This window comes from Ogataea angusta (genome assembly GCF_019207475.1).
Source record: "Ogataea angusta isolate 61-244 chromosome Unknown 61-244_NODE_4_length_877678_cov_91.023368, whole genome shotgun sequence".
Classification (NCBI taxonomy): Eukaryota; Fungi; Ascomycota; class Pichiomycetes; order Pichiales; family Pichiaceae; genus Ogataea; species Ogataea angusta.
Window position 1 is genome coordinate 66781 of NW_025065218.1, and position 27003 is coordinate 93783.

General features: G+C 54.5%; 16 protein-coding genes across 16 annotated transcripts; 7 read left to right on the top strand and 9 right to left on the bottom strand.

Moving 5' to 3' along the window:
- Nucleotides 1-26: 26 nt before the first annotated feature.
- KL928_002010 (uncharacterized protein) lies at nt 27-7967 on the top strand (the record flags this gene model as incomplete). Its single annotated transcript, XM_043202440.1, has 1 exon — nt 27-7967. The coding sequence occupies one exon, from the start codon at nt 27-29 to the stop codon at nt 7965-7967; it is 7941 nt and encodes a 2646-aa protein (XP_043060215.1).
- Nucleotides 7968-8037: 70 nt separating this feature from the next.
- KL928_002011 (uncharacterized protein) lies at nt 8038-10380 on the bottom strand (the record flags this gene model as incomplete). The annotated part of the gene is made up of 1 exon (XM_043202441.1): nt 8038-10380. One exon carries the CDS (start codon nt 10378-10380, stop codon nt 8038-8040), a length of 2343 nt encoding a protein of 780 aa, XP_043060216.1.
- Nucleotides 10381-10479: 99 nt separating this feature from the next.
- On the top strand, nt 10480-11219 carry KL928_002012 (uncharacterized protein; the record flags this gene model as incomplete). The annotated part of the gene is made up of 2 exons (XM_043202442.1): nt 10480-10500; nt 11001-11219. 2 exons carry the CDS (start codon nt 10480-10482, stop codon nt 11217-11219), a joined length of 240 nt encoding a protein of 79 aa, XP_043060217.1.
- A 95-nt stretch (nt 11220-11314) lies between these two features.
- Nucleotides 11315-12193, top strand: KL928_002013 (uncharacterized protein; the record flags this gene model as incomplete). The annotated part of the gene is made up of 1 exon (XM_043202443.1): nt 11315-12193. One exon carries the CDS (start codon nt 11315-11317, stop codon nt 12191-12193), a length of 879 nt encoding a protein of 292 aa, XP_043060218.1.
- Nucleotides 12194-12261: 68 nt separating this feature from the next.
- On the bottom strand, nt 12262-12639 carry KL928_002014 (uncharacterized protein; the record flags this gene model as incomplete). Its single annotated transcript, XM_043202444.1, has 1 exon — nt 12262-12639. The coding sequence occupies one exon, from the start codon at nt 12637-12639 to the stop codon at nt 12262-12264; it is 378 nt and encodes a 125-aa protein (XP_043060219.1).
- Nucleotides 12640-12690: 51 nt separating this feature from the next.
- On the bottom strand, nt 12691-13440 carry KL928_002015 (uncharacterized protein; the record flags this gene model as incomplete). The annotated part of the gene is made up of 1 exon (XM_043202445.1): nt 12691-13440. The coding sequence occupies one exon, from the start codon at nt 13438-13440 to the stop codon at nt 12691-12693; it is 750 nt and encodes a 249-aa protein (XP_043060220.1).
- A 244-nt stretch (nt 13441-13684) lies between these two features.
- On the top strand, nt 13685-14791 carry KL928_002016 (uncharacterized protein; the record flags this gene model as incomplete). Its single annotated transcript, XM_043202446.1, has 1 exon — nt 13685-14791. One exon carries the CDS (start codon nt 13685-13687, stop codon nt 14789-14791), a length of 1107 nt encoding a protein of 368 aa, XP_043060221.1.
- A 39-nt stretch (nt 14792-14830) lies between these two features.
- Nucleotides 14831-16150, top strand: KL928_002017 (uncharacterized protein; the record flags this gene model as incomplete). Its single annotated transcript, XM_043202447.1, has 1 exon — nt 14831-16150. One exon carries the CDS (start codon nt 14831-14833, stop codon nt 16148-16150), a length of 1320 nt encoding a protein of 439 aa, XP_043060222.1.
- A 185-nt stretch (nt 16151-16335) lies between these two features.
- KL928_002018 (uncharacterized protein) lies at nt 16336-17244 on the bottom strand (the record flags this gene model as incomplete). Its single annotated transcript, XM_043202448.1, has 1 exon — nt 16336-17244. The coding sequence occupies one exon, from the start codon at nt 17242-17244 to the stop codon at nt 16336-16338; it is 909 nt and encodes a 302-aa protein (XP_043060223.1).
- Nucleotides 17245-17413: 169 nt separating this feature from the next.
- Nucleotides 17414-18427, bottom strand: KL928_002019 (uncharacterized protein; the record flags this gene model as incomplete). Its single annotated transcript, XM_043202449.1, has 1 exon — nt 17414-18427. One exon carries the CDS (start codon nt 18425-18427, stop codon nt 17414-17416), a length of 1014 nt encoding a protein of 337 aa, XP_043060224.1.
- Nucleotides 18428-18651: 224 nt separating this feature from the next.
- Nucleotides 18652-19484, bottom strand: KL928_002020 (uncharacterized protein; the record flags this gene model as incomplete). The annotated part of the gene is made up of 2 exons (XM_043202451.1): nt 18652-19343; nt 19433-19484. The coding sequence occupies 2 exons, from the start codon at nt 19482-19484 to the stop codon at nt 18652-18654; spliced, it is 744 nt and encodes a 247-aa protein (XP_043060225.1).
- A 244-nt stretch (nt 19485-19728) lies between these two features.
- KL928_002021 (uncharacterized protein) lies at nt 19729-21159 on the bottom strand (the record flags this gene model as incomplete). Its single annotated transcript, XM_043202452.1, has 1 exon — nt 19729-21159. One exon carries the CDS (start codon nt 21157-21159, stop codon nt 19729-19731), a length of 1431 nt encoding a protein of 476 aa, XP_043060226.1.
- Nucleotides 21160-21628: 469 nt separating this feature from the next.
- On the bottom strand, nt 21629-22102 carry KL928_002022 (uncharacterized protein; the record flags this gene model as incomplete). The annotated part of the gene is made up of 1 exon (XM_043202453.1): nt 21629-22102. The coding sequence occupies one exon, from the start codon at nt 22100-22102 to the stop codon at nt 21629-21631; it is 474 nt and encodes a 157-aa protein (XP_043060227.1).
- Nucleotides 22103-22166: 64 nt separating this feature from the next.
- On the bottom strand, nt 22167-22874 carry KL928_002023 (uncharacterized protein; the record flags this gene model as incomplete). Its single annotated transcript, XM_043202454.1, has 2 exons — nt 22167-22766; nt 22845-22874. The coding sequence occupies 2 exons, from the start codon at nt 22872-22874 to the stop codon at nt 22167-22169; spliced, it is 630 nt and encodes a 209-aa protein (XP_043060228.1).
- Nucleotides 22875-23717: 843 nt separating this feature from the next.
- On the top strand, nt 23718-24932 carry KL928_002024 (uncharacterized protein; the record flags this gene model as incomplete). Its single annotated transcript, XM_043202455.1, has 1 exon — nt 23718-24932. One exon carries the CDS (start codon nt 23718-23720, stop codon nt 24930-24932), a length of 1215 nt encoding a protein of 404 aa, XP_043060229.1.
- A 268-nt stretch (nt 24933-25200) lies between these two features.
- KL928_002025 (uncharacterized protein) lies at nt 25201-26841 on the top strand (the record flags this gene model as incomplete). The annotated part of the gene is made up of 1 exon (XM_043202456.1): nt 25201-26841. One exon carries the CDS (start codon nt 25201-25203, stop codon nt 26839-26841), a length of 1641 nt encoding a protein of 546 aa, XP_043060230.1.
- Between the last annotated feature and the right edge of the window lie 162 nt (nt 26842-27003).

Genomic DNA, 27003 nt, shown 5'->3' on the forward strand with positions numbered 1-27003 from the left:
TTTCACTACAGTTTCTAGATCCCGACATGCAAGCAGGCGATTTGGATTTCCAGCTGCAGCAGCTGAGACTATCGTCACTGACTTCCCGCCGTGCGGCGGTCCGGCAGATCGACGCCGTTCTGGACAGCCGTCTGGACGAGGCTCAATTGAGCAGGACGTTTATTTCTCTGCTGAGACTATACAATAATTTCCCCAACGACAAGCTTTTTGCGAGGCAGGTAGAAGACGTCTTTGCGAAACTGCTCGAGCAGGACAGAGCCGTGGTTTTTGGTCTTTTTGAGAAGTTTGTTGGACAATTGTCTGGCAAGCCTCTGGCCGTAGCTGACCTGGTGGTACTGCTGGACTGGTGTGTCTTTTTCTCTGCCCAGAAGCCAGACAGCGCTGTTTTGACGGACTGTTTGCTCCCCAGCGCGATCAAGCTCGTTGACGGCATAGCCACTGCGGAACACCACAAGAAACAGCGGTCTGGCAGGCTCGTTAGGGAAGCACTCAAGGCTCTGGCCAAGATCGTCCGATCTCTAGATCGCTCGCAAATAGAGAGCTTTGTTGCAGGCGTAGGCAAGCAGGGGCTCTCTGCAAACGGCATTTTAGCATTTTTCGGCCAATTGGCAGCCATAGACACACGCATCGACGACTCCATAAGAAATCAGATTATTATACACTTTTGCAAAGATATCCTCGCCACCAAGGTTTCGCTTGACGGGTACGCTTTGGACTCGTTTGGCAGGTTTATTGGCTTGTTGACGCAGTCCGAGTTCGAGGAACACGTGCTTCCTGGCCTGGAAAAGGCTGCTCTGCGCAACTCTGAGCAGACATTTTATATTGTCTGTCCGCGAGTTTTCGGCGCTGCCAGTGTCGACCTGGCCGAAAGCGTTGCCAGAAGCAAGTTTTTGGCGCAGCTGGTGTCCTCGCTCAAATCGTCCAATGCGCTCGTGAGACAGGGCGGATGCGAGTGTTTCAAGATAATATTTGCAAAAAGCAGGTCGACCGAAGTGGATAAACTGCTTGAAGAGGTGTGCAAGCTGCTGAAGAGCTCGACCACCAGCGCTGTGGACCAGAAACTGCTGTGTGCTGCTATTTTGCAGACCGTTCCGCAGACAGAAAACACCTGCGCCAAAATAGAGAGCGTGCTGCTCCCGTTGATTAAAAAAGAATCGAACGAGCAGGTGCTTAAGTTATTTTTGGACGCGCTGTTTGTCTGTTCCGTCTCCGACAAGGTTCTGGACGCCGTCAAGACGGGCCTTGTGGACAAAAAGCAGAGAAAAGCATGGACGGTTGCCCTTGGAAGCCAGGTACAGAAAAAGCCGGCTTTGGTGGCCGACGCGGCGATCCCGTCGCTGGAAGCCCTGCTCGAGGAGTGCATTTCTGCGCCGCTGCCGAGCGTCGCCAACAAACTGATTGCCGGCGGCTATGCCGCGGTGGTCATCCTGCACCATCTAGGAAAATCCGGTTCATTGTCCAAGACGCTCCATGATACCGAAAAGCCGGCAATTGTCACCAACTTCAAGGTCTACGGCAAACTGGCGACCGAGGAGGAGCAGGAGTGGTTTGTGCGAGCCCTAGACGCGTTGGCCGACCAGGTCTCGGAGCCGCTGGTCGAGTATGGCTACTCGTGGCTGTACGTCCTGACTTCCATGGCTATAGTCGGTCCGGTCAGACGGCTGGCGTTGGAGCTGCTGTCAAACAGCTACCGGGCCAACCAGGAGTTTGTTGCCGGCTCTGTCATCGCGGCGATCTGCGACCTGCTTTCCAAAGACCGGTCTGGGCTGGCGGACCCGAAGCTAGACCTGAGAAAATTAGCTCCAGTCATCATGAAAATCACCGGCGACGGCAACAGAAAAATCTTGGAAACGCACCTGCTGGCGCTGCTGCCGGCGATGTACCACAGCGAGCTGGCCAGCGTGAGACTGGGCTGGCCCGGCGTTTGTTTGCATGCAAAGATCGACCCTGGCACTCTGATCTCTCAGAACAGCGGCATTGTGGACACGCTGACGGAGCAGCTCGACAACGCCTCGGCCGAGGTCCGTGCCAGCGGCATGTACGACGCGATCGTGCGCGCCCTTGCTGCCATCGCGTTCGTCGACAGCAGCAGCGTGGTGCCGCAGCTGCGCCGGCTGCTGGAGGCCGACCTGGACGTTTCGCGCGTTCCCGAGATCGACGACACGAAGCTGGCCATCTGGCACGGCCAGGACGGCGTGCCCGTGGTGGACGTGCTGGAAAAGGGCCAGAAAAGGCCCCAGGTGAGCAAGAACTCCAGGGACTACGAGACACTGCAATGGGAGGCGTCCGTGCGGCAGCAGGTGGCCGCCAAGAAGAGCGGGGCTGCCAGAAAACTCACCAGAGACGAGCAGGAGGCCGTCAACTCGCAGATACAGCTCGAACGAGAGACCAGAGCAGCCATCGACGCGCCGTACCACCGGCTGTGTCGCGCGCTGAATATCGCCACCGCGCTCGCCGCAGAGGCGGCCACCGTCGACAACGGCCGCGACACGTGGTTCCCGGCAGCCGTGGCCGGCGTCGTTGGCGTGCTGCACTCGCCGGACGCCATGCGGCTCGTCGACAAGCTGGCGGTCACGTGCTTCCTCGCGCTGCCGGCCGCGCTGCCTTCTGGCGGGCTGGCGGGCACGTCCACGCTCGAGTGGATCGGCGCAAGCACGCTGCGGCTGATGAACATCGCCGTGCCGCCGCGCTACGCGTCGCTGCCGCTCACAGAGCTGATCTCGTCGCAGCTGTTCAGTCTCAAGATGGCAGCAGATAAAACGCCGTTCGACGCGCTGGCCCTCATGTACGTCCTGCCACTGCTGTCCAAAATCATCGACAACGGCAAGACGCACCTGCTGAGGAACAAACGCAGCAAAATCATCGTCAACACCGAGTTCCAGGACGAGGACCCGGAGGAAGAGCAGCTGGCGCTGGCGCTGGAACTGGTGGCGTGCCACTCGGAGGTGTTCCAGAACCCGGCGATCCCGCGCACGGCGATCTTGCGCGACCTGTTCTCGCTCATGACCGTGCCGTCGAAATCGAAAATGGCCAAGGACTGCTTCAACGCGCTCGCACAGAACGTGTCGGTCAACGTTGCCGAGAGCGACCTGCGCCTGATCGTGGGTCACGTGATCTCGCCCGTGGTGTTTGTGCGGACGTGTGTGCTGGAGGCGCTGGACGAGGAGTTCGACCTGACCGGGTACGGGTTTATTGCGGAGCTGTGGATCGCCGTGTTCGACAACGAGGCCGTCAACAGCGCGGTTGCACGGACTATCTGGGACGAGAGCGGGTTCCGCGTGGACAGACGGTCTGCTGCGCAGCTGGTGCCGTTTTTGGGCAATCCGGACGCAGGGATCCGGCTCAGCGTGGCCAGGGCGTTGGCGCAGGCGGTCTGCGATGCTGGCGCTGACGATGGCGGCGAACTGCTCTCCGAGACCCTTGCTACGCTGCTGAATCTGTACCGCGCCAAAGAGAAGCCGCCGGCGCCACAGCTGGACGAGTTCGGCCTCCCGATAAAGGCCTCGTCCGAGACGAAGGACGCGTGGGAGGAGCGCAGCGGTGTGGCGCTGGCGCTGAAGTATCTGGCGCCCCAGCTCGCCGACACGCGCAAGGTGGAGCAGGTGTTCCGTTTTCTGATCGACGAGCGTGCTCTGGGCGACAAGAACGCTGTTGTGCGGCAGGAAATGCAGGACGCCGGGATGCGGATCATCGACGCGCACGGCGCTGCGCTGCTGGAGCCGCTGATCCCGATTTTCGAGGCCGGGCTCGCGGCCAAGGACGAAGGCACAGCCACGCAGGACCGCATCAAGGAGAGCATCATCATTTTGTACGGCCACCTGGCGCGGCACTTGGACGCCAAGGACGCGCGGGTGATCGAGATCGTGTCGCGGCTGCTGCGGGCGCTGGACACGCCGTCGGAGGACGTGCAGTTTGCCGTGGCGGAGTGCATTGCGCCGCTGGTTTCTGCCACGCGGGCCAAGCTGTCTGGCTATTTCGACGAGCTGTTTGGAAAACTGTTCGACGGGGCGTCGCTGGCGCAGCGCCGCGGAGCCGCGTACGGCATTGCCGGGCTCGTGAAGGGTGCCGGACTCAAGTCTCTGGCGGAAAACGACGTTATCAGGAACCTGGTCGATGCGGCAGACGACAAGAAGAACCCGCACAAGCGCGAGGGCGTGTCGTTTGCGTTCGAGACGCTGTCGCAGTCGCTGGGCGCGCTGTTCGAGCCGTACGTGATCGAGATCCTGCCGATCGTGCTGCGCAGCCTGGGCGACCCGTCGCCCGAGGTGCGCGAGGCGACCGACTACGCGGCGCGGATGATCATGAAAAACACCACGAGCTACGGCATCAAGAAGCTGATTCCGCTCGTCACAGGCAACCTGGACGACCACGCGTGGCGCACCAAGAAGGGCTCTGTGGAGCTGCTGGGCTCGATGGCGTATTTGGACCCGACGCAGCTGGCTGCCAATCTGCCGACGATCGTCCCGCAGATCGTCGGTGTTCTGAACGACACGCACAAAGAGGTGCGCAAGGCGGCCGACCAGGCGCTCAAGCGGTTCGGCGAGGTGATCCGCAACCCGGAGATCCAGGAGCTCGTGCCGGTGCTGCTGAAGGCGATCGGAGACCCGACACAGCACACGACAGAGGCGCTGGACGCGCTGATCAGGACGCAGTTCGTGCACTACATCGACGGCCCGTCGCTGGCGCTCATCATCCACGTGATCCACCGCGGGATGCGCGACCGCTCGGCCACCACGAAACGCAAGGCGTGCCAGATCGTGGGCAACATGGCGATCCTGGTCGACTCGAAGGACCTGGTGCCGTATCTTGCCGAGCTTGTTGCCGAGCTCGAGGACGCGATGGTCGACCCTGTGCCGCAGACGCGCGCGGTGGCCGCGCGCGCGCTGGGCTCGCTCGTCGAGAAGCTCGGCGAGGAGCGGTTCCCCGACCTGATTCCGCGGCTGCTGGCGACGCTGCGCGACGAGACCCGCGCGGGCGACAAGATGGGCTCCGCGCAGGCCTTGGCCGAGGTCACGTGCGGCATCGGTCTGGGCAAGCTGGACGAGCTGCTGCCGACGATTCTGGCCGGCTGCACGTCGGCGAAGCAGCACGTGCGTGCCGGGTTCATGCCGCTGCTGCTGTTTCTGCCCGTGTGTTTTGGCGCGCAGTTTGCGCCGTACCTCTCGCGCACCATTGCTCCCATCTTGGCCGGCCTGGCTGACAGCGACGAGGGCGTTCGCGACACCGCCCTGCGGGCCGGCCGTCTGATAGTCAACAACTACGCCAACAAGGCCGTCGACCTGCTGCTGCCGGAGCTGGAGCGCGGCCTGTCGGACGCGAACGCGCGCATCCGGCTCTCGAGCGTCGAGCTCACGGGCGACCTGCTGTTCAAGATCAGCGGCATCAGCGGCAAGCAGGAGCTGTCGGAGGACCTTACTGCGCTGTCTGTGAACGTGAGCCGGGCGTTCAACGAGGTTCTGGGCGCCGAGAGACGCGACCGCGTGCTGGCGGCGCTGTTTATGTGCCGTTCCGACAACTCGGGGCCTGTGCGGATCGCTGCGGTCAATATCTGGAAAGCGCTCGTGGCCAACACGCCGCGCACCGTCAAGGAGATCTTGCCGACGCTCACACAGACGATTGTACGCCGGCTCGCGTCGGCAGACGAGAACCAGCGCAACATCGCCGCCACCACGCTCGGCGACATGGTCAAGCGTGTGGGCGGCAACGCGCTCGCGCAGCTGCTGCCGACGCTCGACGCGTCGCTCTTCGCGTCCGACGCCGACGCCAAACAGGGCATCTGCATCGCTGTGCGCGAGCTGATCCAGTCGTCCGCGCCGGCGACCGTCCTGGAGTACCGCACGCCGCTGTTCAAGATCGTGCGCGAGACGCTTGTCGACGCCGACCCTGGAGTGCGCGAGGCCGCCGCACAGGCGTTCGACGTGCTCCAGGAGGCTGTCGGCAGCGTCGCCGTCGACGAAATCATCCCGCAGCTGTTGGAGCTGCTGGACACAGAGGCCTCCGAGAACGCGCTTGCGGCGCTGCAGGAGATCATGGTGACCAAGGCCGACGTGCTGTTCCCGATCCTGATCCCGTCGCTGCTGACGCCGCCGGTGAAGGCGCGCGCAATCGGCGCGCTGGCACAGGTGGCCGGTCCGGCGCTGCACAGGAAACTGTCGACGGTGGTGGCGGCGCTCGTCGACGCGGTGATCGCCGGCACGGGCAACGCAGACGAGCTGCTCGCCGCGCTGCTGAAGACGCTGTTGTCCGTGACGACCGACGACGGGTGCCACCCGCTGTTCCAGCAGGTCCTTGCGCTCATGCGACACGAGGACCAGCGCAAGACGCACGTGATCTACCGCGTGCTGCCGCAGTTCTTCGACAGCGTGGCCGTCGACTACTCGGTGTACGTCGACGACCTGGTGACGCAGCTGATCCTGGCGCTCGACGACGCCGACCGCGACGTTGCCGCGCACAGTCTCGAGGCTTTGACGGCGCTGGTGAAACGGCAGCCGCGCGAGACGCTCGAGCGTCTCGTGGCCACCGCGCACCGCACGCTGTCGCTGTTGCCCGATCACGAGCTGTACGTTTTCGGGCTGCCCAAGGGCCCCAACTGCGTGCTGCCGATCTTCTTGAACGGCCTGATGTACGGCACCGCGCAGCAGCGAGAGCTGGCCGCCGAGGGCATTGCCGGCGTCGTGGACCGCACGCCGGCAGACGCCCTGCGGCCGTTTGTCACGGTGATTGTGGGCCCGCTGATCAGAGTGATCGGCGAGCGGTTCGGCGGCGAGGTGAAGAGCGCGATTTTGCTGGCGCTCAACAAGCTGTTTGCCAAGATCCCGCAGTTCCTGAGACCGTTCATTCCGCAGCTGCAGCGCACGTTTGTCAAGTCCCTGAGCGACACGTCGAACGAGCTGCTGCGCGCGCGGGCAGCGCGCGCACTGGGCACGCTGATCGAGTACCAGCCGCGCGTGGACCCGCTGGTGGCAGAGCTGGTGGCGGGCGCGAAAAACGCCGTTGGTGCAGAGAACCGCGGCGTCAAGACGGCGATGCTGCGTGCTTTGCTGGAGGTGGTGCTGCGCGCGGGCAGCAAGATGAGCGACGCGTCGAAAGCGGGCGTGCTGGCTCTCGTGGAGCACGAGATGGTGGGCGAGCAAGCTGGCGGGGACACCGCTGTGGCGTACGCCAAGCTGATTGGCGCGCTCTCGTCGACAATGTTGCCCGACGAGGCCGTGCGGATGCTGCGTGCAAAAGTGCTGGATATCGACTTGCGCGACGAGGAGGCCGCGCGGTTTGCCGTGCTCACGGTCAACGCGTTCCTCAAAGACGCTCCCGCACAAGTATTCGCCACGGGGCTGTTTGCCGACGTGTGTCGTTTTATCGCCCATGCTTGTGCGTCGCCGCTCGCAGACGTGTCGGACAACGCGGTGCTTGCGTGCGGCAAGCTGATGCTGCAGTTGCCCGACGAATACGAGCTCGCGGACGAGGACGAGACAGCGTTCGGCGCGCTGGTTCGCCAGCTCTGCGTCAGCATGAACTCACCGCCGTCGAATTCGAGAGATGCCAGACGGCTCGCGCTCGTGGTGGTGCGCACGGTCTGCCGGTTCAAGTACGACCGGTGTGTGCGGCCGTTTGTGGACGATATTGCGCCGTGCGTGTTCCTTTGCGTGCGGGACCCGCTGATCCCGATCAAACTGGCAGCAGAAAAGGCCTTCTTGGCGGTGTTCCGGCTCGTGGAGGACGAGAACATGGGGTATTTCAACGAGTGGGCGCAGGCCAAAAACGCCGCACCGACGCTGCAGACGGCAAGCGGGCAGACGCTGCAGCTGCGGTCAATTACAGAGTACGCCAAGCGAGTCGGGTTCCGGCTCGCGAGCGTCGAAAGAGAACGGCTGGCGGCCGGCGGCGACAAAGAGGCCATGTTTTCGGACCAGTTCGAGGACGAGCGCGAAATTTGGGCCGTTGGAGGTGTGGAGTTGCAAAAAGAATGAAGGATGGGTTATCTACAGATATATTGTTCAACGTCCTGTTTATTATGCCTAGTGTCCCGTAGTGATTTATTTATGTCTTTGCCTCCAGTAGCCGCGTCTCAATTCCGGTCAGCAGGTCCTGGTCGATCTCCTCGAACGGCAGGTTGCAGATGCTGGCAATCAGCTTGCGGTACAGGTACAGCTTGGCCTGCATGCGGCGCTCCTCGAGCGCCGCCGCGTCGCCCTCTTCGCAGTCGGACACGCCGCTGAGCGACGCCGTGATCGACCCGATCAGACCGCGCCGCTCGATCTGCAACGACGTCAGCTGCACAGCCAGCTCGACGCGCTTCGCCGCCGTGCCCTGCTCCGCAGCGCCGCTGATCTGCGTCTCCTCCTGGTGCACCAGCTTTGCCAGCTCCAGCGCCTGCGACCGCTCGTACATGTTGACCAGCTGCTCGTGTTTCTCGTGCAGCTGCTGTTCGTACTTGTCCAGAAGACCGTGCACGGTGTGCGGCTCGAACGCCGCGCTCTCCAGCACGCGGCGGTCGTCGTCGTCCGCGTCCCGCAGCAGCTGCTCCATCAGCCTGTCCGTCTTGGCGCCCAGCTGCTGCACCTCGCTCTCCATCTGCCGGATCGTCTCGAGGTTGTGCGCCAGCTCCTCCTCCTTCGTGCCCAGCTCGGCCTTGACGCTCTCGTTTAGGCTCTGCATCAGCGACGCCAGCCTGCTCTCGAAAAGGCGCAGACTATCGACAAACGACTCGGCGGCCGCGAGGTCGTCTGCGCGCGAGCCGGGCGACCGCGGCGTCTCGAGCTTGAGCAGCTGCGCGGCGTCGTCCTTGCCCGCCACGCTGCTGTTGGTGATAGTGCTGTTGTCCTCGAATACGTTCTCCTTGTTGTCGTCCTCGGCCGCAAACCGCGTCGGCGTGCGGAACTTGGCGGGCTCCACGCTCTCGTAGCGGTCGAGCCGCAGCTCCTGCACGACCGCGGGCGGAATGTTGTGCAGCCCGACCTCGTCGACGTCGGCGCCCAGCTTGATCAGCCTCGCAATGAACCGGGGCTCGCCGGCCTTGACGGCGAGCCGCAGAGCCGCGTCGCCGTTCTTGTCGCGGTGATTTATCAGGATCTGCAGCAGGTCTCTGTCGGCCTTATTGCCCGCAGAGAGCCGCTCGGCCTCGCTCTGCTGGAACTCGATGAACCGCACAATCTCGTCGAAGTAGTAGCTCAGACAGTTCACCTTGTTTGGGTTCGCCGTCAGCTCCATGATGTAGTGCAAGGGCGTGCGGCCCTGCGCGTCGGGCACAATCAGACACTGGCGCAGCAGTTGCAGGATGATTCCGAAATTCTTGAGGTCGTACGAGTTGGTGAAGTGGACCAGTTTCGACAGACTGTTCATTCCCGAGCCGTTCAGAATGAGCGGGTTCGCGTTCTTCTCGATCAGCACCTGAATCACCGGGTGCGACGCCAGCGCAGACGCCCAGTGCAGCGGCGTATGTCCCTCGTCGTCGATGGCCTTGTTGATGTCGAAGTCGCGCGGCGGGTTGAGGATGAAGTCCGGGATCGGCTCGTCGTCGTTGCCAAAGAAACTCAGCAGCTTCTCCGTGTAGTAGTCGAACTCGCCGTTTTCGAGCTCGTGGTGCTCCGAGAGAATGTTGGACGCCGACGGCGTGCTGAGAGCGTACTGGTGGTGCGCAAACGAGTCCATGGCGAGCTCGCCCGGGTGCTTCAGCTCCGACTCGAACCCGCTCGACGTGGACGTGTCGGAGCTGGTCCTATTGAGCCGCAGCTCGTCCTGCGACCCGTCTGTCGTCGACAGCGACCCGAAGTTGTTGTAGTTGTGGGAGAACCGTTGCATCTGCGGCTGCTGCATCACCACGTGCTGCTGCGACATGCCGGGGTACGCCGGCGCGGCGTAATAGGCGGGCATTTTCATAGAGTAGGGGTGCTGCGCCGCAGAAAAGGCGTACTGCGACGTGTTCATCGGCACCATCGGCGGCGCGGCCTGCGACTGCGCGTGGTACGCGTGCACGCTGCCAAACGTCGGCGGCGCGTGCGTCTGCGAAAACCCAGGCACCTTCTTGTTCGGCTTGTGCCCGGCATCGCCGTCGACCTTGCTCTTGCGCTTTCGTGCCTCCACCCCGGCCCCCTGCGCGGCCGGCGGCTTCGTCTTGGTGCGCTTTTCCAGCGGCGCGTCCTTCTCCCTGTCGTAGTACAGCACTTTGGAGTTTTCGGTAGGAATCTTGTGTGTCTGGGCCAGTTCTCTCGCAAAGTCCAACGGCACCCAGGTGCCCTGGAAACGGCCGTATCCGCCCTGGATCTTCTGGTGCTTGAACTGGTGCACCTCTTTCTCCAGCAGCCGCGTTCTCTGCGCCTTGCCAAACCCCGCAATCTTGAGGATCTGGGTAGCGTTCACCCAGTCGTCCTCGCACCGGCGCATCAGCGGAATGCCGTTCACCGTGCTCTCAATAACATCGACCTGGCGACATTAGTACTTGCCAAAGACGGCTAGACCATACTTACCTGTGAGTACGTCGCAATGTACAAATCTGCCATTGCGGTATGCAGACAATTATCTATCCCTTGTAGTGGTGTGTTCGACTAGCGACCTGAAAAAAAACAAAGAAAAGACTGGATTTTGTGCGCGCTGCGTGCTGTGCAATTCACAAGGTGTCGGTGTCCCTTGCCTTGGTGTCGAGTATAGTACTGTGAGAAGAGCTTGTCCACCTAAAAAACAGTTTTCAGTCTGATCCAATTTGGCTACATTTTTTTTTTGGAGGGGCCACACGACGCCTGCCGCATTCGGAAAATTAGTTGCACGGTTGGCGACTTCGCGTGGTGTCTGTCACCTGATCGCGGCACGTGTGACGCTTCTTCGCTCGGTCGGCCTCTCCAGTGCGCAGAAAAACAAGGTGCAAACGCTTTTCGCCTGCCGGGAAAACCTCCCGATCTCTCGCAAACTGCAAACACCCCAGGGCCTCACGCGTATCATATTATCCAGCCTAAATTATTCGGGCTCCCGGTGCACGGATGTCCCGCGGCGCGACCCGAGCAGAGTAGCTTAGCTGGATGGCGAGCCGGAAACCGTGTGGTATTCAAGGAGAGCGGAAACTCCGTCTGGACGCGGGGCAAGGCGGCCGCCCAAGGGGCTGGGTCTGGGCTAGTCTTTCCCTGGTGTGCTCTGTTCTTTCCGTGCAAGCGCACCCGCATGCCCATATTAGCTCAGCAATTATCACATCGATCAGAACAGAAATAAATGCCGGAGGCCAAATTTCATGACTTGATCGATTTTCTTTACAAACAACATATCCACGCTCTCAATATTCAGGCCCAGAAACACTTTTGCTCCATCTCCCTGCACAGCCGTTTGAGTAATGACCCAGACCTCAAATACCGACGAGCCGGACAACAAGACTGAGCCCCTAAACTCGGGGCCCCTCATGTCGAGAAACTCCTCCGTCCTCACACTGACCACGCCTCAGCTGTACTCGATCTACGGCGGCGGCGAAAATTTGATAGATGCCCAAGACGCAGATACTGCAAACGATATTTACGAGAACCTGAAAGACAACATCAGAAAGAGGAGGCCCGGCGACGCTCCTCGTGCGCCTCCGCGCTCGAGCCCGCGAAAGTCGGCAATCGGCCTGTTTCCCGGGATCGTCGGCAAAAGTCTGGTTTTATGTGTGCTCGGCAACCTGTTCATCAAGCTGATCGAGCAGCTGTACAAACTGAACCCGGCTCTCCCCAATCTCGCGGACTTTCGTTTAATTTACCTAGTCAGAGATAACGTCAACTTGCCGTTGAGCCCCGTCCAGATGGAAATCCTCAACAACTCCGTAATGGGCCTGCTCTTTGGCTCCATCAGACCGCTTTCGGAGCTCGTGTTCACCTGGAACGGCAAGAAACGGTCCTTCCCAGAAACGGCTGCGCTAGTCAGGTTCACTGTTGCACTGGTCGGGTTTTCGTACGGACTGCGAAAGGTGGAGTGGGACTCGAAGCTCGAGGCGTCGCTCGTCTTCCTGGGCATCTGCGCACTGCTGTGGATCGTGATGGACTCGTCTATCGGCGGCCTGCTGTCCTCGTTTATCGTCTCTCTGGGGACGATCGTCGTTTACACCTACGTCACGTTCCAGCAAAACCTGCTCGGCGTGTTTAGCGACCCAGACACACTGGCCGATCTTCTCTGGAACGGGTCTTTCCTGTTCATCTCGCTAGTTATATTTGGCCGGATCAGCAAGAGACTAATCGGCTAGCCACCTATAGGTTTACAGTTAAATAGCATAAACTCATGATTTATAGCACCAAAGAACCTCTTCTTCAGCTACTCGTCCTCCACCGCCTCCTCAGACACGTCTTTCCGCTCGTTCTCCAGATTGGACTTGTGCTGGTTGGCACTCAAAAGCCCCGTCGCACTTACCCCAGAAATGGAGTTCCTGTTGATCCTCGCAACGTTCTCGATATTTGGCAATTTCAGCGGGTTTATCGATCCAACCTGCTCTTTGTGTCCCGTGGCTTTCGACATGGCGTAGTCTCCGCTGTCGAAAAACTTTCTGTCTTTTAGCTTACTTTGCAGCACCTCCGACTTTTTGGGCAAACGGCCGTACAGCTTGTACAGTTTCTGTTCCTGCGGCGTCAATTTGGCCGACTCCTCCGTCTGTGGGGGCTCGTACAGCGGGTCGTTTGGCGATAGGTTCGACATTGGGGCTCACGTACACTTTGCCTCCTGCGTTTCGATAAGCAAGTACGAAAATTATGTGGCTTGTTGCGCTGGTTTTTTTCTCGCCTCGCCAGCATCTTTCTGGTGCAAGGGTGTCTTGCTCCTCCCCTGCGAGGCCATGACGCTGGCAGCCGCGAGCGTGACCGGCTGTAGGTGTGCGCTGAATTGCACGTCTTTCTGGTGTATCTCGCCGATGGTGCAGTGGAGGAAGTCCGGGCTGTACGGCATGTTATTGACGCCGTCTCTTTTGCCCGGAATATGGTGGTTTATCAGTTCCACCGTGCTTTCAAGCTTATTGCGTGTTTCTTGATCCACCATCAGGGCAACAAACTGCTTGGACCCGTCTAAACTGGGGAGGAGTCTGGTTTCGCCGGAAAAGCCAACCTCCAACGGAGTTTTCAGTGACAGTTTCTCCTCCAGCAAGGAGATGAACTCTCCAAGTTTTTGGTCGTTTTCAAAAGTCAGGTTGTATGACAGAGAAATATGGAGACTTCTGGCAGTGTCTGTGAGCTCGTCGAACAGGGTTTCCAGTAAAGTGGCCGACTCGTCGAGCACACACCGCCGGCTCAGCTCGTCCCAGAACTTTCTGGCCAGCGAATGCAGAAGAGCGTGCTGTTCATTCGACAAGGGTATGTGCAGAAACACGTGCGTCGTTCTCTTGCTGGGTGTCTCCTTGCGCCTGAAAACGGGAGTCTCCGAGTACTTTAGAAGAAAGCTCTCTGGCGGGGGTCTGAGAGCTTCCTGAGTATCGCTGTCCGAGTCTGACGAGTACTGCAGGTCCATAAAAAGCGGTACTATAGATATTCTAAAAATATATTTAATGTCCGAGCAGCCACATAGCACGCGAACGCACAGCCCTGTGCATTGAGAGGGCCAACACCAAGCACATCGAACTGAACCCTTCCCCCCCAGCACCACACAGATCAGGCTACCTCGCAGTCTTGTGCTTACGTAATCGCACCCTGTTGTCAATTTGCCGAATGGAGCATGTTGTAAATAAACTGAAAATTGCACTAGCACTTCCACCATGGAGCCGAACGTTTACGAAACGCCCCTTCGCAAGAGCGGGCCTGTATCGCCACCGACCTCTGGGTCCCGGCTCCGAAGCCTGTTCCATGTCAACCAGCTGAACTCAGAAACACCAATCAAGCGAAACCTGTTTTTAAATCTGAGTCCTCTTAAGAAGCGAGATCGCGGTCTTTTCAAAGTCCCGAGTACCACAAAGGCAGGCTCCGAGCAGCAGGAGAATTGCAGACCTCCGCAGGACAATGAGTTCGAAAGCACAGTAGACTACACCGGAGAGCTCTCCAGTCTGGTGACGAGCGACGACTCGCAGAATCTCACCCGAAACAGCACGATGATCGCACGCCGCAGAGAGGAAGACCGCATTCGCGCGTCCCAGCGAGAGCACGGGTATTTTACCGAGGAGATATCCAATTTGTCGCACAGCAGCAGTTTTCGCACGCAGAGCTCGGTGATCGAGCTGGTTGGCTCGTCGCAGGACGATTTCACGATATACACAGACGACTATCCGAGCAACGAGGACGGCGACGCGGCGGACGAGGCCAGCGGCGTGACAGAACAGTATCCGCAGACACAAAGTCTGCGGCCACACCAGGTTGTCGGCCCTCCTTTTCTGAAAAATTCCTCGTACCAGTTCAGAAAATTCGCTCCTGGCACTCAGCACTATTTGCTCACCAAGGAGGAGTCGGCGCTGTTCAACAGCAAAAAATACGGCCCCATCACGCCGAAAAAAGCGTATTTGAAAGACCACGAGGCAAAGAGAAACTTCAGCTCCGGAGAGTCGCAGAAAAACCTCCTCCAATCAGAGTCCTTCTCCTCGGACTCAAGCACGTTCCAGCTAGACGAGTGGAACGAGTTCGGCGACCTTGAGAAATTCTACTACCACAGAGCCCGGATCGGCCACACCTGCCCGAGAAATACGGCCCTGTTTTTCGTTCTTGCTTCGTTCCTCGTGCCACCATTCTGGCTGCTCATATGCGTCGGCTATTTGGACAGAACTTTTGGCCGCGTGCCGTTAGAGTACAAAGCAGCCAGCGGGGTGTTGGCGCTGTTGGCGTTGGCCGGTTGCGCGATTGGGATTGGCCTGGGATTCTACTACAGTGTAAATTGACGGTTTTAATAAAGGATGTGGCTGTGCATATATAAAATAATGATAAAAGTCACCTCCACCGGACGAGTAACCAATTTGAACGGCACCCTGCGGGGCCACAAGGACGCCGTTTCCGGACTGGAGGTATTCTACGTGCCGTCCTCTTTGGCAGCACGTTCGGGAGAACGCGAAATACAGCTCATGAGTCCTACCCTTACGAGCAGCGACGAGTCGGGCTGGATATACTGGTGGGACCTAACGTCGCGAAGACCGCTCGGTGTTTGGAAAGCTCATGACGGGAACGTTCTGACTATCAAGCAGATGGGATTGGCCTGGGATCGAGGCTCACCGGTGCTTGATAACATCTGGTTTGGAAATTTGCTTTCGCATGGTAAGGACGGAGAGCTAAAAATATGGCGTATTTTTGAATTCTCGAACGATGCACCGCACATATTCAAGCCGACGAGTGTATTGAGCAGACGAATATACACAGAAGGTGGAAGCACCGCTCAATGGCCCACTCCCCCGGTAGCATTTCAGATGCCTATTAATGTGATGAACTTCTCAAATGTGGATATTCGAAACGGCGTTCTACTGGCCCCGGGGACCCAGGACTCCGCCAAATTGGACATTTACCGCATAGACGTTGAGAACAACGACCTGAAAAGACTGTGCAAAGCCGTCGATCCTTTGGAACTTGCTGGCCAAAAAAATATAGACCTCAATGTTCACGTTTCTCCTGAAAATTCAAGCAGGGGGTTAGGCATTGTCATGAAACTAGTCTGGCTCGACGACGAAAAATTCGCAGTGGGTTTTGAAAGCGGCCATGTGATCACTTTCGCACTAAAGGGCGATAAAGTTGACATCCTAGACTTCGACTCGCAGCACTATCCCAATCCTATACTGGCTCTTTATTATGACCACCACAACGGCAACCTCATAAGCACATCTTCAGCCGACAAAATTGTGATCCAGTCCCAACACCAACACAGTGCCTTCAGGCTCAAACACAAGGGCGTTGCAGACGTGAAGACCATGGGAGATTTAGTTGGAATGGTGACATGGGATGGTTACTCGAGATTTTACAACTACGACGACGAGTCCATCTTGCGGTTCCAATTCAAGCTTCATAAAATGGTGCCATCGATAGCTGCCACAAACAGCACTGTCGATATTGCCGAGAATGTGCGAGATTTGCAACAACGAGCTGCTGTGCTTGCATTCAGTCAGACTCAGGCCTTTTCCCGCTCAGCCCTGGTTCATACGAACGGGATGGGGAAGAATATTGTTCGCAGGAGGGACGAGATGAATCTCGTGAACAGCTTTCTGTTCATTGGCTACAAGGATGGAAGGATAGCTATATACACCATTAATGAATAATTAAACTGCTACCAAAGATTCACTTGCCGTGATATACCTCTAAGAGAAAATATACTTCGAATCAGGCAACATGTCCGAGCGGTTAAGGAGAAAGATTAGAAATCTTTTGCGATTTTCGCGCGCAGGTTCGAGTCCTGCTGTTGTCGATTTTTTTTCGTGATTCAATATTGCATTTTTTTTTAACATTACACATCGTTCAATGCCACGCAGATCACACCCTTGTTGTGTCCGTTGTACTGTCTGACCGTCTCACTGGTGCTCAGGTCCCATAGTCTCACGTAGTGGTCTGAACATGCGGTCACCAAGTACGCACTGTCGGCACTGAACGCACAGTCCCAGACCCATCTCTGATGGCCTCTGAGCGTAGTTTCGAGTGAGAAATTCTCTGTAGACCATATGCGGGTAGTGTGGTCTGCTGAGCACGTTGCTAGATGCTTGCAGTCGGACGAAATTAATACTCTAGTGATGTATTTTGAATGCGACTTGAACTTGTTGACCGGTCTAAGCAGTGTCTGATCCTCGTTATTTTTCATCTCCCACACATAGCAATTTCCTTTGTTATTTCCTGCCACCAGCATTGACCCATCTGACGCACAGCTGATGGACTGAATCGACACGTCGTCCTCCGGAATAAGCTGGTGAGTGCATTTGTTCTCTCCCAGATCCCAAACTCGCACGTTTCCGTTCTGGTCACAGCTGATGAGTTCGCCCTGGTTTGGGTGTATCACGACCTCGTTGACGGGGCAGTTGTGTTTGTAATTTCGCTGGACGCTAGGAGACCGCACATCCCAGACTTTGACAGTTCCGTCTTCGCTGGAAGAGCACATCCATTTGTTTTCGATTTGGAACGCGATGGACGTCACGTTGTTTGTGTGGCCATCAAATGAAGTCACTGGGTTCGGATTCGAGGAACGGATATCGTACAAACGGATTTTGGACTTGCCAGCCGCGGCGAGGAACTTCTTGTCAGAGGTGATTTCCAGCCTGTTGACCTGGGAATCGCCGTGCTGTATAGTTCTGGAGCAGACTCCAGTGAGCGCCTCCCAGAATCGGATGGTGTGGTCATAGCCGGCCGACGCAAGAATGACGGACATTTAGGGTAAAGATAGCGATTGAATTACGAGACGAAAATTAATCGATTAAATGCTGAAAAAGACGATCGTCGCGACGGTTCCCAAAAACATTAGTATCATCAATGCAAATCTATAATACATTACTGAGAAATCGTATCGGACCTACAATGCCTCGAGTCCATAATCAAAATTAGAAGTTTGCACTTATTGCCTGCTTCTGCTGTTGTGTGAGGAAAACTGGGTAGTCGACCTTGAACTCTATGATCAGATCTCCTCTAGAGCCTGGAGATTTAGAAATTGGCATTCCCAGTCCTGGATAGGTGCTGACGGATCCAGGTTGCGTTGGCGATGACTTGGTGAGCGGAATTCTTCTGCCGTCCAATGTGGTGACCTCCTTTTCGAATCCTAGCAATGATTCTTTGAATGATAGTTTAACTGTGGTCTTCAGATTATTGTCTTCTCTGGTGAAAGTTTCATGTGGTTTCTGAACAATCGTAAATCTTAGTGTTTGCCTCATTCCGTCTTGGTAGTCTCCCTCGTTCGGGTATGTTATTTTTGTGCCGGCTTTCCAGCCCGGCTTAATGTTGATATCTATTATCTTCTCCTCTAGTTGGCCAGAAGGACCCTTCCGTCTGATTTTCATTTTCTTGGATCCACCGGTGTATAATAGTTCCAATGGAACAGGAACGTTCAGATCAACAACGGTAGGCTCTTTGGGCTGGGCACTTGCAAATCCTCCTGGCATGCCGCCTCCCATGCCGCCAAATCCACCTGGCATTCCTCCTCCCATAGAGGTGAAGCCAAATGGTGAGCCACCTCTGGACGTTCTAAAGCCACCAGAATCTCCAAACATCTCTTCAAAGCCACCGAATTGATTGAATAGGTTGAATGCGTCGGCTTGAGAGAAGGTACGGCCTCCTCCACCGCCGCTGCTAAAGCCCGATGAGCCGCCTCCAAATGGATTGCCTCCAGCAGGAGCATTTCCACGGGCAGCTTCCAATCCGTATTGATCGTAAACTTCTCTTTTGTCTGCGTCCGACAGAATCTCGTACGCCTCTGAGATCTCTTTGAACTTCTCTGCGTTTCCACCAGGCTTGTCCGGGTGGTACTTCAGAGCCATCTTCCTATATGCCTTTTTGAGTTCAGCATCACTGGCGTTAGGTGACACTCCTAGCAAATCGTAGAGCTTTGTCTCTTTAACCATCTTGTCTAATTGCAATCAACTAACGTGAAAAGCAAGATTGGATATATAAGGGAAATTTTTCTGGATAGGAACCTGATTTATATCAGCAATTGACCACTTTGACGGAGTCTTAATATTTCCATATAGCTGATCTCCAAAAATGGAAAATTCTAGAATAGGCGAGTAATCAGTGATATTTTACACAGCCTGGATATTTTTTTTATCACTAGATAAGATACCATTCATTATTTCACCCCTAGAGCGCAGATGTTCAGCTTGTTCATCTCTGCTAGCAATTGATCGATTTTGGCGTCCAAAAGACCATTGGCATACTCGTCTCTGCTGCTCTGGTCAAGGTATTGTTGCACTTGCGCCAATCTCGCGTACCCCTCCGTGCAGAACCTGAGCTGGATCTTCACTAGAGCCTCAAACGAAGGGTCATAGTATGGAACTCTCAGATCAACCAGCTGTGGCAATTCCTCTTTAAGCTGGTTGTTCAGGTCGTCGAATATGTCTTTGGCCAATTGCAATTCTCTCTCTGCTCTTGGCAACTTAGTAGCGTCTTTGGCAGGCTTATCGATAAGTCTTCTAACCTTGCTCTTTGCCTGCTCGTAATCGACCTTCTTGTGCGCTCTCTTTTTGATGGCTTCGTTGACCTCAGAGAAATACGAGGCAAACTTGTTGATAGGATCCAAAACTGTCTCTCTGAAAGGCCCGTCCAGCTGCTTCACAGTCTCCTGGTCGTACTCCTGAACAGCGCTCAAATAGTATCCTCCCACATTTGCTCCGCCTAGCGCTCTAGCGTCTTCGTACAAGTTGTTGATGATTTCGGCCATGGCAACCTGCGATGCCGTCACGGCTCTCAATGCGTCAAGATAGCCCTTGGTCTCCTTTGCAAGCTGGGTTCCGGCTTTTTCCAATGTTTTGAACCGTCTCTCTTCCATGTCATAGTCTCTGTCAATGATTTTGTCAGCCGCCCGAACAGTCACCTAAATTAGTTAGCACGAAGGCAATCCAACGCCATACTTACCGATGCTCCGGCCCTTGTCACGGCCTTTTTGAAGCCTTCCCACGACATGAATAATGTGTATTGAACAAATTCAAGCCTATATGTGCCACCTAATCCGAATAAGATGACAAATGCACTAAATTGAGTGCCCTGAAGATAATACTATTTATTGTTTTTGACCACTTTTTCTGTAAAAACAAAAAAGCCTCTATTTCAGAGTTCGCTGCATTATGTAATCTGGGCTCCATTACAATCTCAAAAAACTGAGTCTAGTCTACAGACGATTGCAAACTACTAATTATATTGGGACTGTCTAATCGCTCTTGCTCTTCTTCTTCTTCTTCTTTTCCTCGCCTTCCTCGCCCTCGGCCTTCCGTTTCTTCTCCTTCTTCTCCTTCTTCTCCTTCTTCTCTTTCTTCTCTTTCTTCTCCTTCTTCTCTTTCTTCTCTTCCTTCTCGTCCTTCTCGTCCCTTCCGTCCTTTCCGTCCTTCGGCGAGTCCAGGAAAGTGGCCTTCGACTTTTGAACTTCCGGAGCTTGCAGTTTGTCCTCAGGAATGGCTGGCGCAGGAACATCTTCATGGCTCACGTATTCCTTTTTCCAGGACTCTGGCGTGTTGTCGTTAGGTCTTCCAAACTTGTCCAGCTTTCCGTCGGCCTTCATCTGCTTCTTCTTCAGAGCAACCGGTCCCAATCCCCATCTTCTTGGGTACGTATCTCTCTCCATGATGCATCTCTTCACCTTGGCAACGACTCCGTGGTCGCACGAGGCCAGGTCGACGGTGGTCATCTGGGCAATACCAATCGCAATAGCCTCTCCCTTGGTGGTCATCAGAACAACCTCATCGTAGAGCTCAATGCCCTCTTCGTATCTCAAAAGACCAGGTATCATGAGCTTGGCACCGTAACAGACAGAGTTGACGGCGGAATCTTTGACCACGACTCTCTTGTAGCCAACAAGCAACGTCTCCAGCGGAGAGATCACTTTTCTCAAATAGCTCTCGTCTCTGGAGTTGTCGTACAGCCACTGGGCATCCATCACGTCGTGCAAAGTGACAAGATTATCGTTTTCGGAAAGCGCACCAGAACGAACTCTTCTAAGCTCCTGCATGTGTCCTCCAACACCAAGAAGCATACCAAGATGCACACACAGAGTTCTCATGTAAGTACCGGCTTCACAGGAAGCCCAGAAAACGGCGAGACCGCGCTTGTTGTCAAACTCAAGCAGCTTGGAGTCGTAGATGGTTCTCACTCTCAACTGTCTCTTGACGGCGGAAATTAGTGGAGGTCTCTGGAAAAGAGCACCGGTCAAACTCTCAAGCGCTCTTCCCATCTCCTTCTCGTCCTCCAGGGCATCGTGCAATCTAGCAATGCACACATACTCCTTACCAGCACCCTGTTGGGACTTGACCAGTCTCGTTGCTCTGTCGATGCAGACAATAAGACATCCAGTGACTTTAGGATCAAGAGTACCAGAATGACCGGTTTTCTCGACTCTCAGAATCCTCTTCACCCAAGCAACAACCTCGTGGGAAGATGGGTTTGATGGTTTGTCCAGGTTGATCACACCAGAGGAAACATAATTCTTGAGGTCTCTTTTGTGCGGCGAGGATCCTGCTGGAATAGGGGTGTAGTGCCCGCTTCTGACCAGCAACTTGTCGTAGTTCTTGAGCAGGAGTGGCCACTCCGAGGTGTCGTTGGTTGGAGTGGTGCTTTCCGGCTTGATCATAAACTCTTCCTTAGACATGACTGCTGTGAAGAGAGCTTCAATGAGTTTTATTTTTCATCTGCTTTAATTTTCTGAAAAATTTTTATGCACTAGCCACATGTGCCACATCGCACAGCCACTAGTGGGACGATAACGTAGCTGACACCAGGGGAAGGATGGACACCGCGGAGGGATGGGGGGGTGAGATATCGAAGAGGGCTTTAGAGGCTGGAGGAAATGGGAATGTTATTTGAGATTCGCTATGATTTTTATAATACGTAGAGAAATGAATATTGTAGACTGTAGCATTTTGAAGATTGAGGTAGTCAATTTCATGTTCATTGAATATTATAGTCTTCATGGACAGTGAACTTGCACAATCTCTATACCAGCAGCATTACACAAGTCCCAACCAAATTGCCGAGATACATTTTGATTCAACAGTAGCAACTCATAATACGACAATCTAAATTATTTACAACAAGAATTTTGTCGCGGGCTCGCTGGTCTATACATGACTGACTTCCACTCTGACCGAGAGGGACTGCAACACCGCTTTCAGGTTGATGTACGCCAGCTTCTTGAATTTTTCCAGATCCACATCTTGAATAATGTACTCGTATACTAATATGTTAAATTCAGACAGACAGACGGGCTGAAAAGCAGCAAAGTTCACCAGGATCATCACTCTGTATCTGTAAATAGCATCCGTATTCCACGCCATCGCACTGAAGATGTCAGGTCCTGTAAATTGGAGCTGAATTTTAAGTGACAGTTGCAAGGTCCAAGGAGGCATCAGTGCTTTGTTGTCTCCAAAAACACTCAGCGTCGACAGAAAACGAGCAAACTGGTAGCTCACGATTTTTTTGAGATCTCCAAAGCCTTCAGTGTTGCCCAGTCTCAAAGGATGGTGGTAGGCAAAGTTTATGAACTTGTCCAGGATGCAACAGCTTGGTGGCAGGTCAAATTCGACATTTCTCATCTCGATCAAGAAATGGTGGCAGGAAATGGTAACCTATACATTTAGGATTGAATGTGACATGTCATTATGATACATCCTCTTCTTTGATTATGTTTAGTTCTGACCGGTCAGCGTCAATTGTAGTATCGGTTTCCGACTCTGACTGGTGATGCGATGTGTTGAATAAGGAGTCACTGCGAAGCGATGAAAATCGCGATGATATTCTCGATTGGTGTGGGGGTTTCGGCGACAATTCGCGTCTGACCGTGCCGTATCCGTCGTCGTCGTCGTAGTATGCAGAAAGATGGCGTTCTCGTATCTGATGTTGGGAATGATCAAAGACCTGCGCAGACGAGGTTGGGTCGGACAACGGGCTGATCTCTTCGGTTTTGATTGGTTCCAGGCCCCACTCAGACTTTATAAACGGCTTGATTTCTTCGTCCTCTTGCTTAATCTGCAGTTTTGACGAGCCGAAGAGCCTGATAGCAGGCTGTTTAAAGGTCAAAAGATAGCGCACCAGACACAGTGCCAGGCCGTTGACTGTGCCCACAAACAAGCCGAATAAAATCGCAACACTCAGAAATTGGTACAGAATTCTGATGAGATCGAGCACATAGCGCAGTTGCACCAGATCGAGGCGAGTGATGTCGACTCCAAAGACCCACCGAAAGACCCCAGCTGGAACCTGCACAACGCCGTAGAAAAGTATCTGGGCCGCCGTCACGACCGGCCTTACAAGCACAAACTGGACCGACGTGTATACGAGCCAGAAAGGATAGAGAATGGACACCATTGAGGTTTTTATTTCATGCTAATTGCCAGACCAGGAGAAGAATATGTCTTTGTTTTGCCGTGTTTGGATGAGAGGCTCACGTAAGCAAACAGAGCATATAAAGCAGGGCATAAATTTTAGAGAAGGACAAATTTTTCACTTGGTCTTCTTTGCCTGTTGCACAGCCGGTGGGCTGGTTGATGGACAAAGAGGATCTCACTCCTGTTTCTGCCTCATATTCCCTTGCTCTATGGAATAATGGGTTCTGGTGATGGAGAAGATCAAGCCCGTTGTCGTCTCTGCGATTTGATACTTTGTTGAGTTCGAGGACGGGATCGTGAAAACGCGTTTACCCAGAGCCACCAGGCTGGTTGGCGGCTCTGAATTGTCGTTTCTACATCTTAGCACATTAGTCGTATTTTTTGATCAGGTGTAGGTATCTAGTCTGCATACTCTGGCCGTAAATCTGATCTTCTTGGTTCCACCAGCGGATGCAATTGACACAGATATGTGATGGCCCACATGAGGAACATCATAGCCAACGACAGCGACACCGTGCTTCTCCAAACACTGGAATGGTTAGTCTTTGCAAAACGATGGAAATCGGTACTTACGTCTGGTTTTCTTTAGGTGCATATCTCCAGAACACAGCTCCCACGGCAACGGTGACAAGTAGAGTCCACACAACGGTCCATCTAAACAGTTAGGGTCTTGGTTTTGAGGTATTTCAGTTGGCACTTACCCGCTCATTTTCTGTTATTTTCCAGCGCAATCTGTAACAGTGTCTATCAAATGCGTGAAATCACCTCTGTGCGATAAAGTCCAAGTAGTTTCGTCGCGTTTGTGGCAAAATAGTGCGTTTTGATGCTGGACCAGAAATACTTTACGTTTTTAATTTTTGAGCAGCAATTTTTTAGACGCATTCCAAGATCGATAATCGCATGCATCTGGAGGATGTCGAAATTGCCTCCACAGTTACTAGAATGGCTATTTCGCGTGCTCCAGCCTGAGTACAGCAACCCGGTTCTTGGATACCAGGACATCTCGCTGATATTGACGTGTTTCCCGTACCTCAAAGTCAAGACAGACGTCCATGTCATTGATTTGGGCAAAGAGGAATTGATGGTCAAAGTGTACGGCACCAATGAGCAGGAGGTTGACTTCGAGGTATGGATTCCCCACGAGTATCCACGGATGGCCCCATTGATCTACATAAAGGCCGGGGTCGGGAGACAGGTGGTGCCAAACAACTACCTGGACGCCAACGGCAGGTTCTACCATCCGTTTTTGAGCGATTGGATGCGCACTTTCGGACAGGACGTCTCCAACGACGGAACGCCCCCGAAAGACAACCGGCTGCTGAGATTGATGGAGATTTTCGTGGATACGATACAGAAACATCCTCCCCTTAGCAACTCCAACAGTACGCCTCCGATACCCAAACTTCCACCGAAACCCGTTTCTCCCAAGCCAGCAGAGACTCCTCGGCTGACCAAGCAGAAGATCAACCTCATGAGCATGCCAATAGACAAGCCCACGCAGGTCTCGAAACCGCCTTTGCTGCCGCCTAACCCAAACCGCAGCCAGGTGATAAATAACCTGAAAATTACGCTCGAGGGTGAAAAATCCAAGCTTCTAAACACATTCGACACAGAAACACTTCAGAGACTGATAGACTTGCAGAATCAGCTCATAAAGCTCACAGAAAGAACCATCAACGACAAAAATTACCTGTCGTTTCTATCAGAGACCATAGCGAAACAGGACAAGCTCTTAGAGGCCAAGACCGAAGAAATGGTCCATTTGAATGATAGTCTTGAAAAGGGCTACGACGAGAGCGTCACAAACTTCGACTCGCACTTGGTAGCGGAGACCCCGGTCTTCAACCAGCTGTACGAGCTGGTCACAAAGCTGAAAGCTCTGGAAGACCTATTCTACAATCTGGACAAGCTCCACGACGCTGGCAAGCTGAAATTTGAGACGTATCTCAGGAACGCGCGCCAGATAGCACGCGAGCAATGTCTTCTCAAACTGCACATCGAGAAACTGGCGCAAATCTGCTCCCTCGATACGGCTTGACTAAGGCCCTTAATAATCGACACCTCGCACCGGATACGGTTGCAGACTGAAAAAATTTGTCTGGCTCCAAAAATATCCCTAGTGTATATAATTTTGCTTCAGATATAAAAAATCGAAAAGCCACCAAAACACACTTTAAGTTAGTGCCTTTTGACATACATTAGCGGTACCGAGGTGTCCTACATCTCTGTTGAGTGAAGCGTTTGATTGTCTTCAAACGAGCGATTGAAAGGGGGAAGACTGCGGAAGTCAAAAGAGGTACGTTTTCATGGCTGCCTCAGGAACCACAGAAAGACACCCCAACTCGGCGATTTTCAAGCTGGGCAAGATTCTAGGGATCTCCAATAACAAGAGCGCGTCAGGAACAGAGTCGCCGTCACCTGCTACCAGCTCAAATGCGTCCCTGAGCTCTAGTCCCTCATCCCCCACGTTACAGGCGAAGGGTGCTTCAGATCTGAACTACAAGGAGGCCAAGCTCCATTCGAACTCGACGTCCTCTTTGGCCAGCGCCAATGTGGGCAACAGTGCACGCAAAGCCAGAAGTCCGGGCCAGAGCTCCTCGCAGGTTGCAGGAAATATTGTCCCGATAAGCCTAAATTCGAGCGACGCTGTGCCTTTGTCGCGGTCTGGGTCGATGGCGTCTAAACCTCCCCAAGTGGCCCGTTTCCTGATGCGCGAGGACGGAACCCACGAGCACCATCTTCGAAACACCAAGCGACAGGAGAAATTGGGCCAGATGGTGAAGGATTGGCTCGGAGCCAAGAAATTAAGAAATTCTGCCGTTTCAGCCATTCCCAATATATTGTCCTCCTCGAACTTGGCTGCGCTCGACAACGAGGCTAAGGCCAGGGTGGACGCAGCAACTAACAAGAACCTGCCTCCAACACTGCTGTCTGGTCTCTTGAACCAGGTGAAGCGAGGCGATATCACCCAGTTCTCTGGGCCTCACAACGCCATCCAGCAGCCTAGCACCGCCATGAGTGTGAATATGAAGCCTGAAGCGGCGGACGATCGTCTGTTTGTGGAAAAATACGGCGAATGCCAAGAAGTGATTGGCCGCGGTGCATTTGGAGTGGTGCGTGTGGCCCATAAAAAAGTGGTCAAGGATGGTTCTGACGGAATTACCGAAATTCTTTACGCAGTCAAAGAGTTTAGAAGACGTCCTAATGAAAGCGACAAACGCTACTCCAAAAGACTGACGAGCGAGTTCTGTATATCCTCGTCGTTGAAGCATCTGAACATCATATCGACCATCGACCTGTTGAAAGATGCAAAGAGCGATTATTGCGAGGTCATGGAGTATTGTTCGGGAGGCGACCTGTACTCCCTGATTGTGACGGCAGGAAGGCTGGAGTACGCGGAGGCAGACTGTTTTTTCAAACAGCTGGTCCGGGGCCTCAATTATATGCACAAGATGGGTGTTGCTCACCGGGATCTGAAACCAGAAAATTTGCTACTCACGTCAGAAGGAACGCTGAAAATCACCGATTTCGGTAACGCCGAGTGCTTCAAAATGGCGTGGGAGGACGAAGTGCAACTGAGTCATGGAATCTGCGGCTCCTCGCCATATATCGCGCCCGAGGAGTACACGCAGAAGGAGTTCGACCCGAGACCCATAGATGTCTGGGCGTGCGGCGTGATATACATGGCCATGCGCACCGGTCGGCAGCTTTGGAAGCTGGCCAACGCGGAAGACGAGTTCTTCACCACTTACCTGCAGAAAAGGAAGGACGCCAAAGGCTACGAACCGATCGAGGGTCTCAAACGTGCGAGATGCAGGAACGTTATATACTCTGTGCTAGATCCCCTGCCGCAGAGAAGAATCACGTGTGCCCAGATACTGAACAGCGAGTGGGTGCGGGAGATCAAAGTTTGCAAGGCTGGCGACTGCGGAAAAAGAGTCGAGTAGAGTGTTGCATATAGAATTAACGAGTTACGAGAGCATTAGTCAAGATGGAAAAAGATAAAGCCAGTGTAAAGATGTTTGCACTTTTTCCGGATGCTAAAAAAAAGTTCGGGATCATATTAATACCAATTTAATTTGATCCCGACACCAGAACACTGCAAGCTG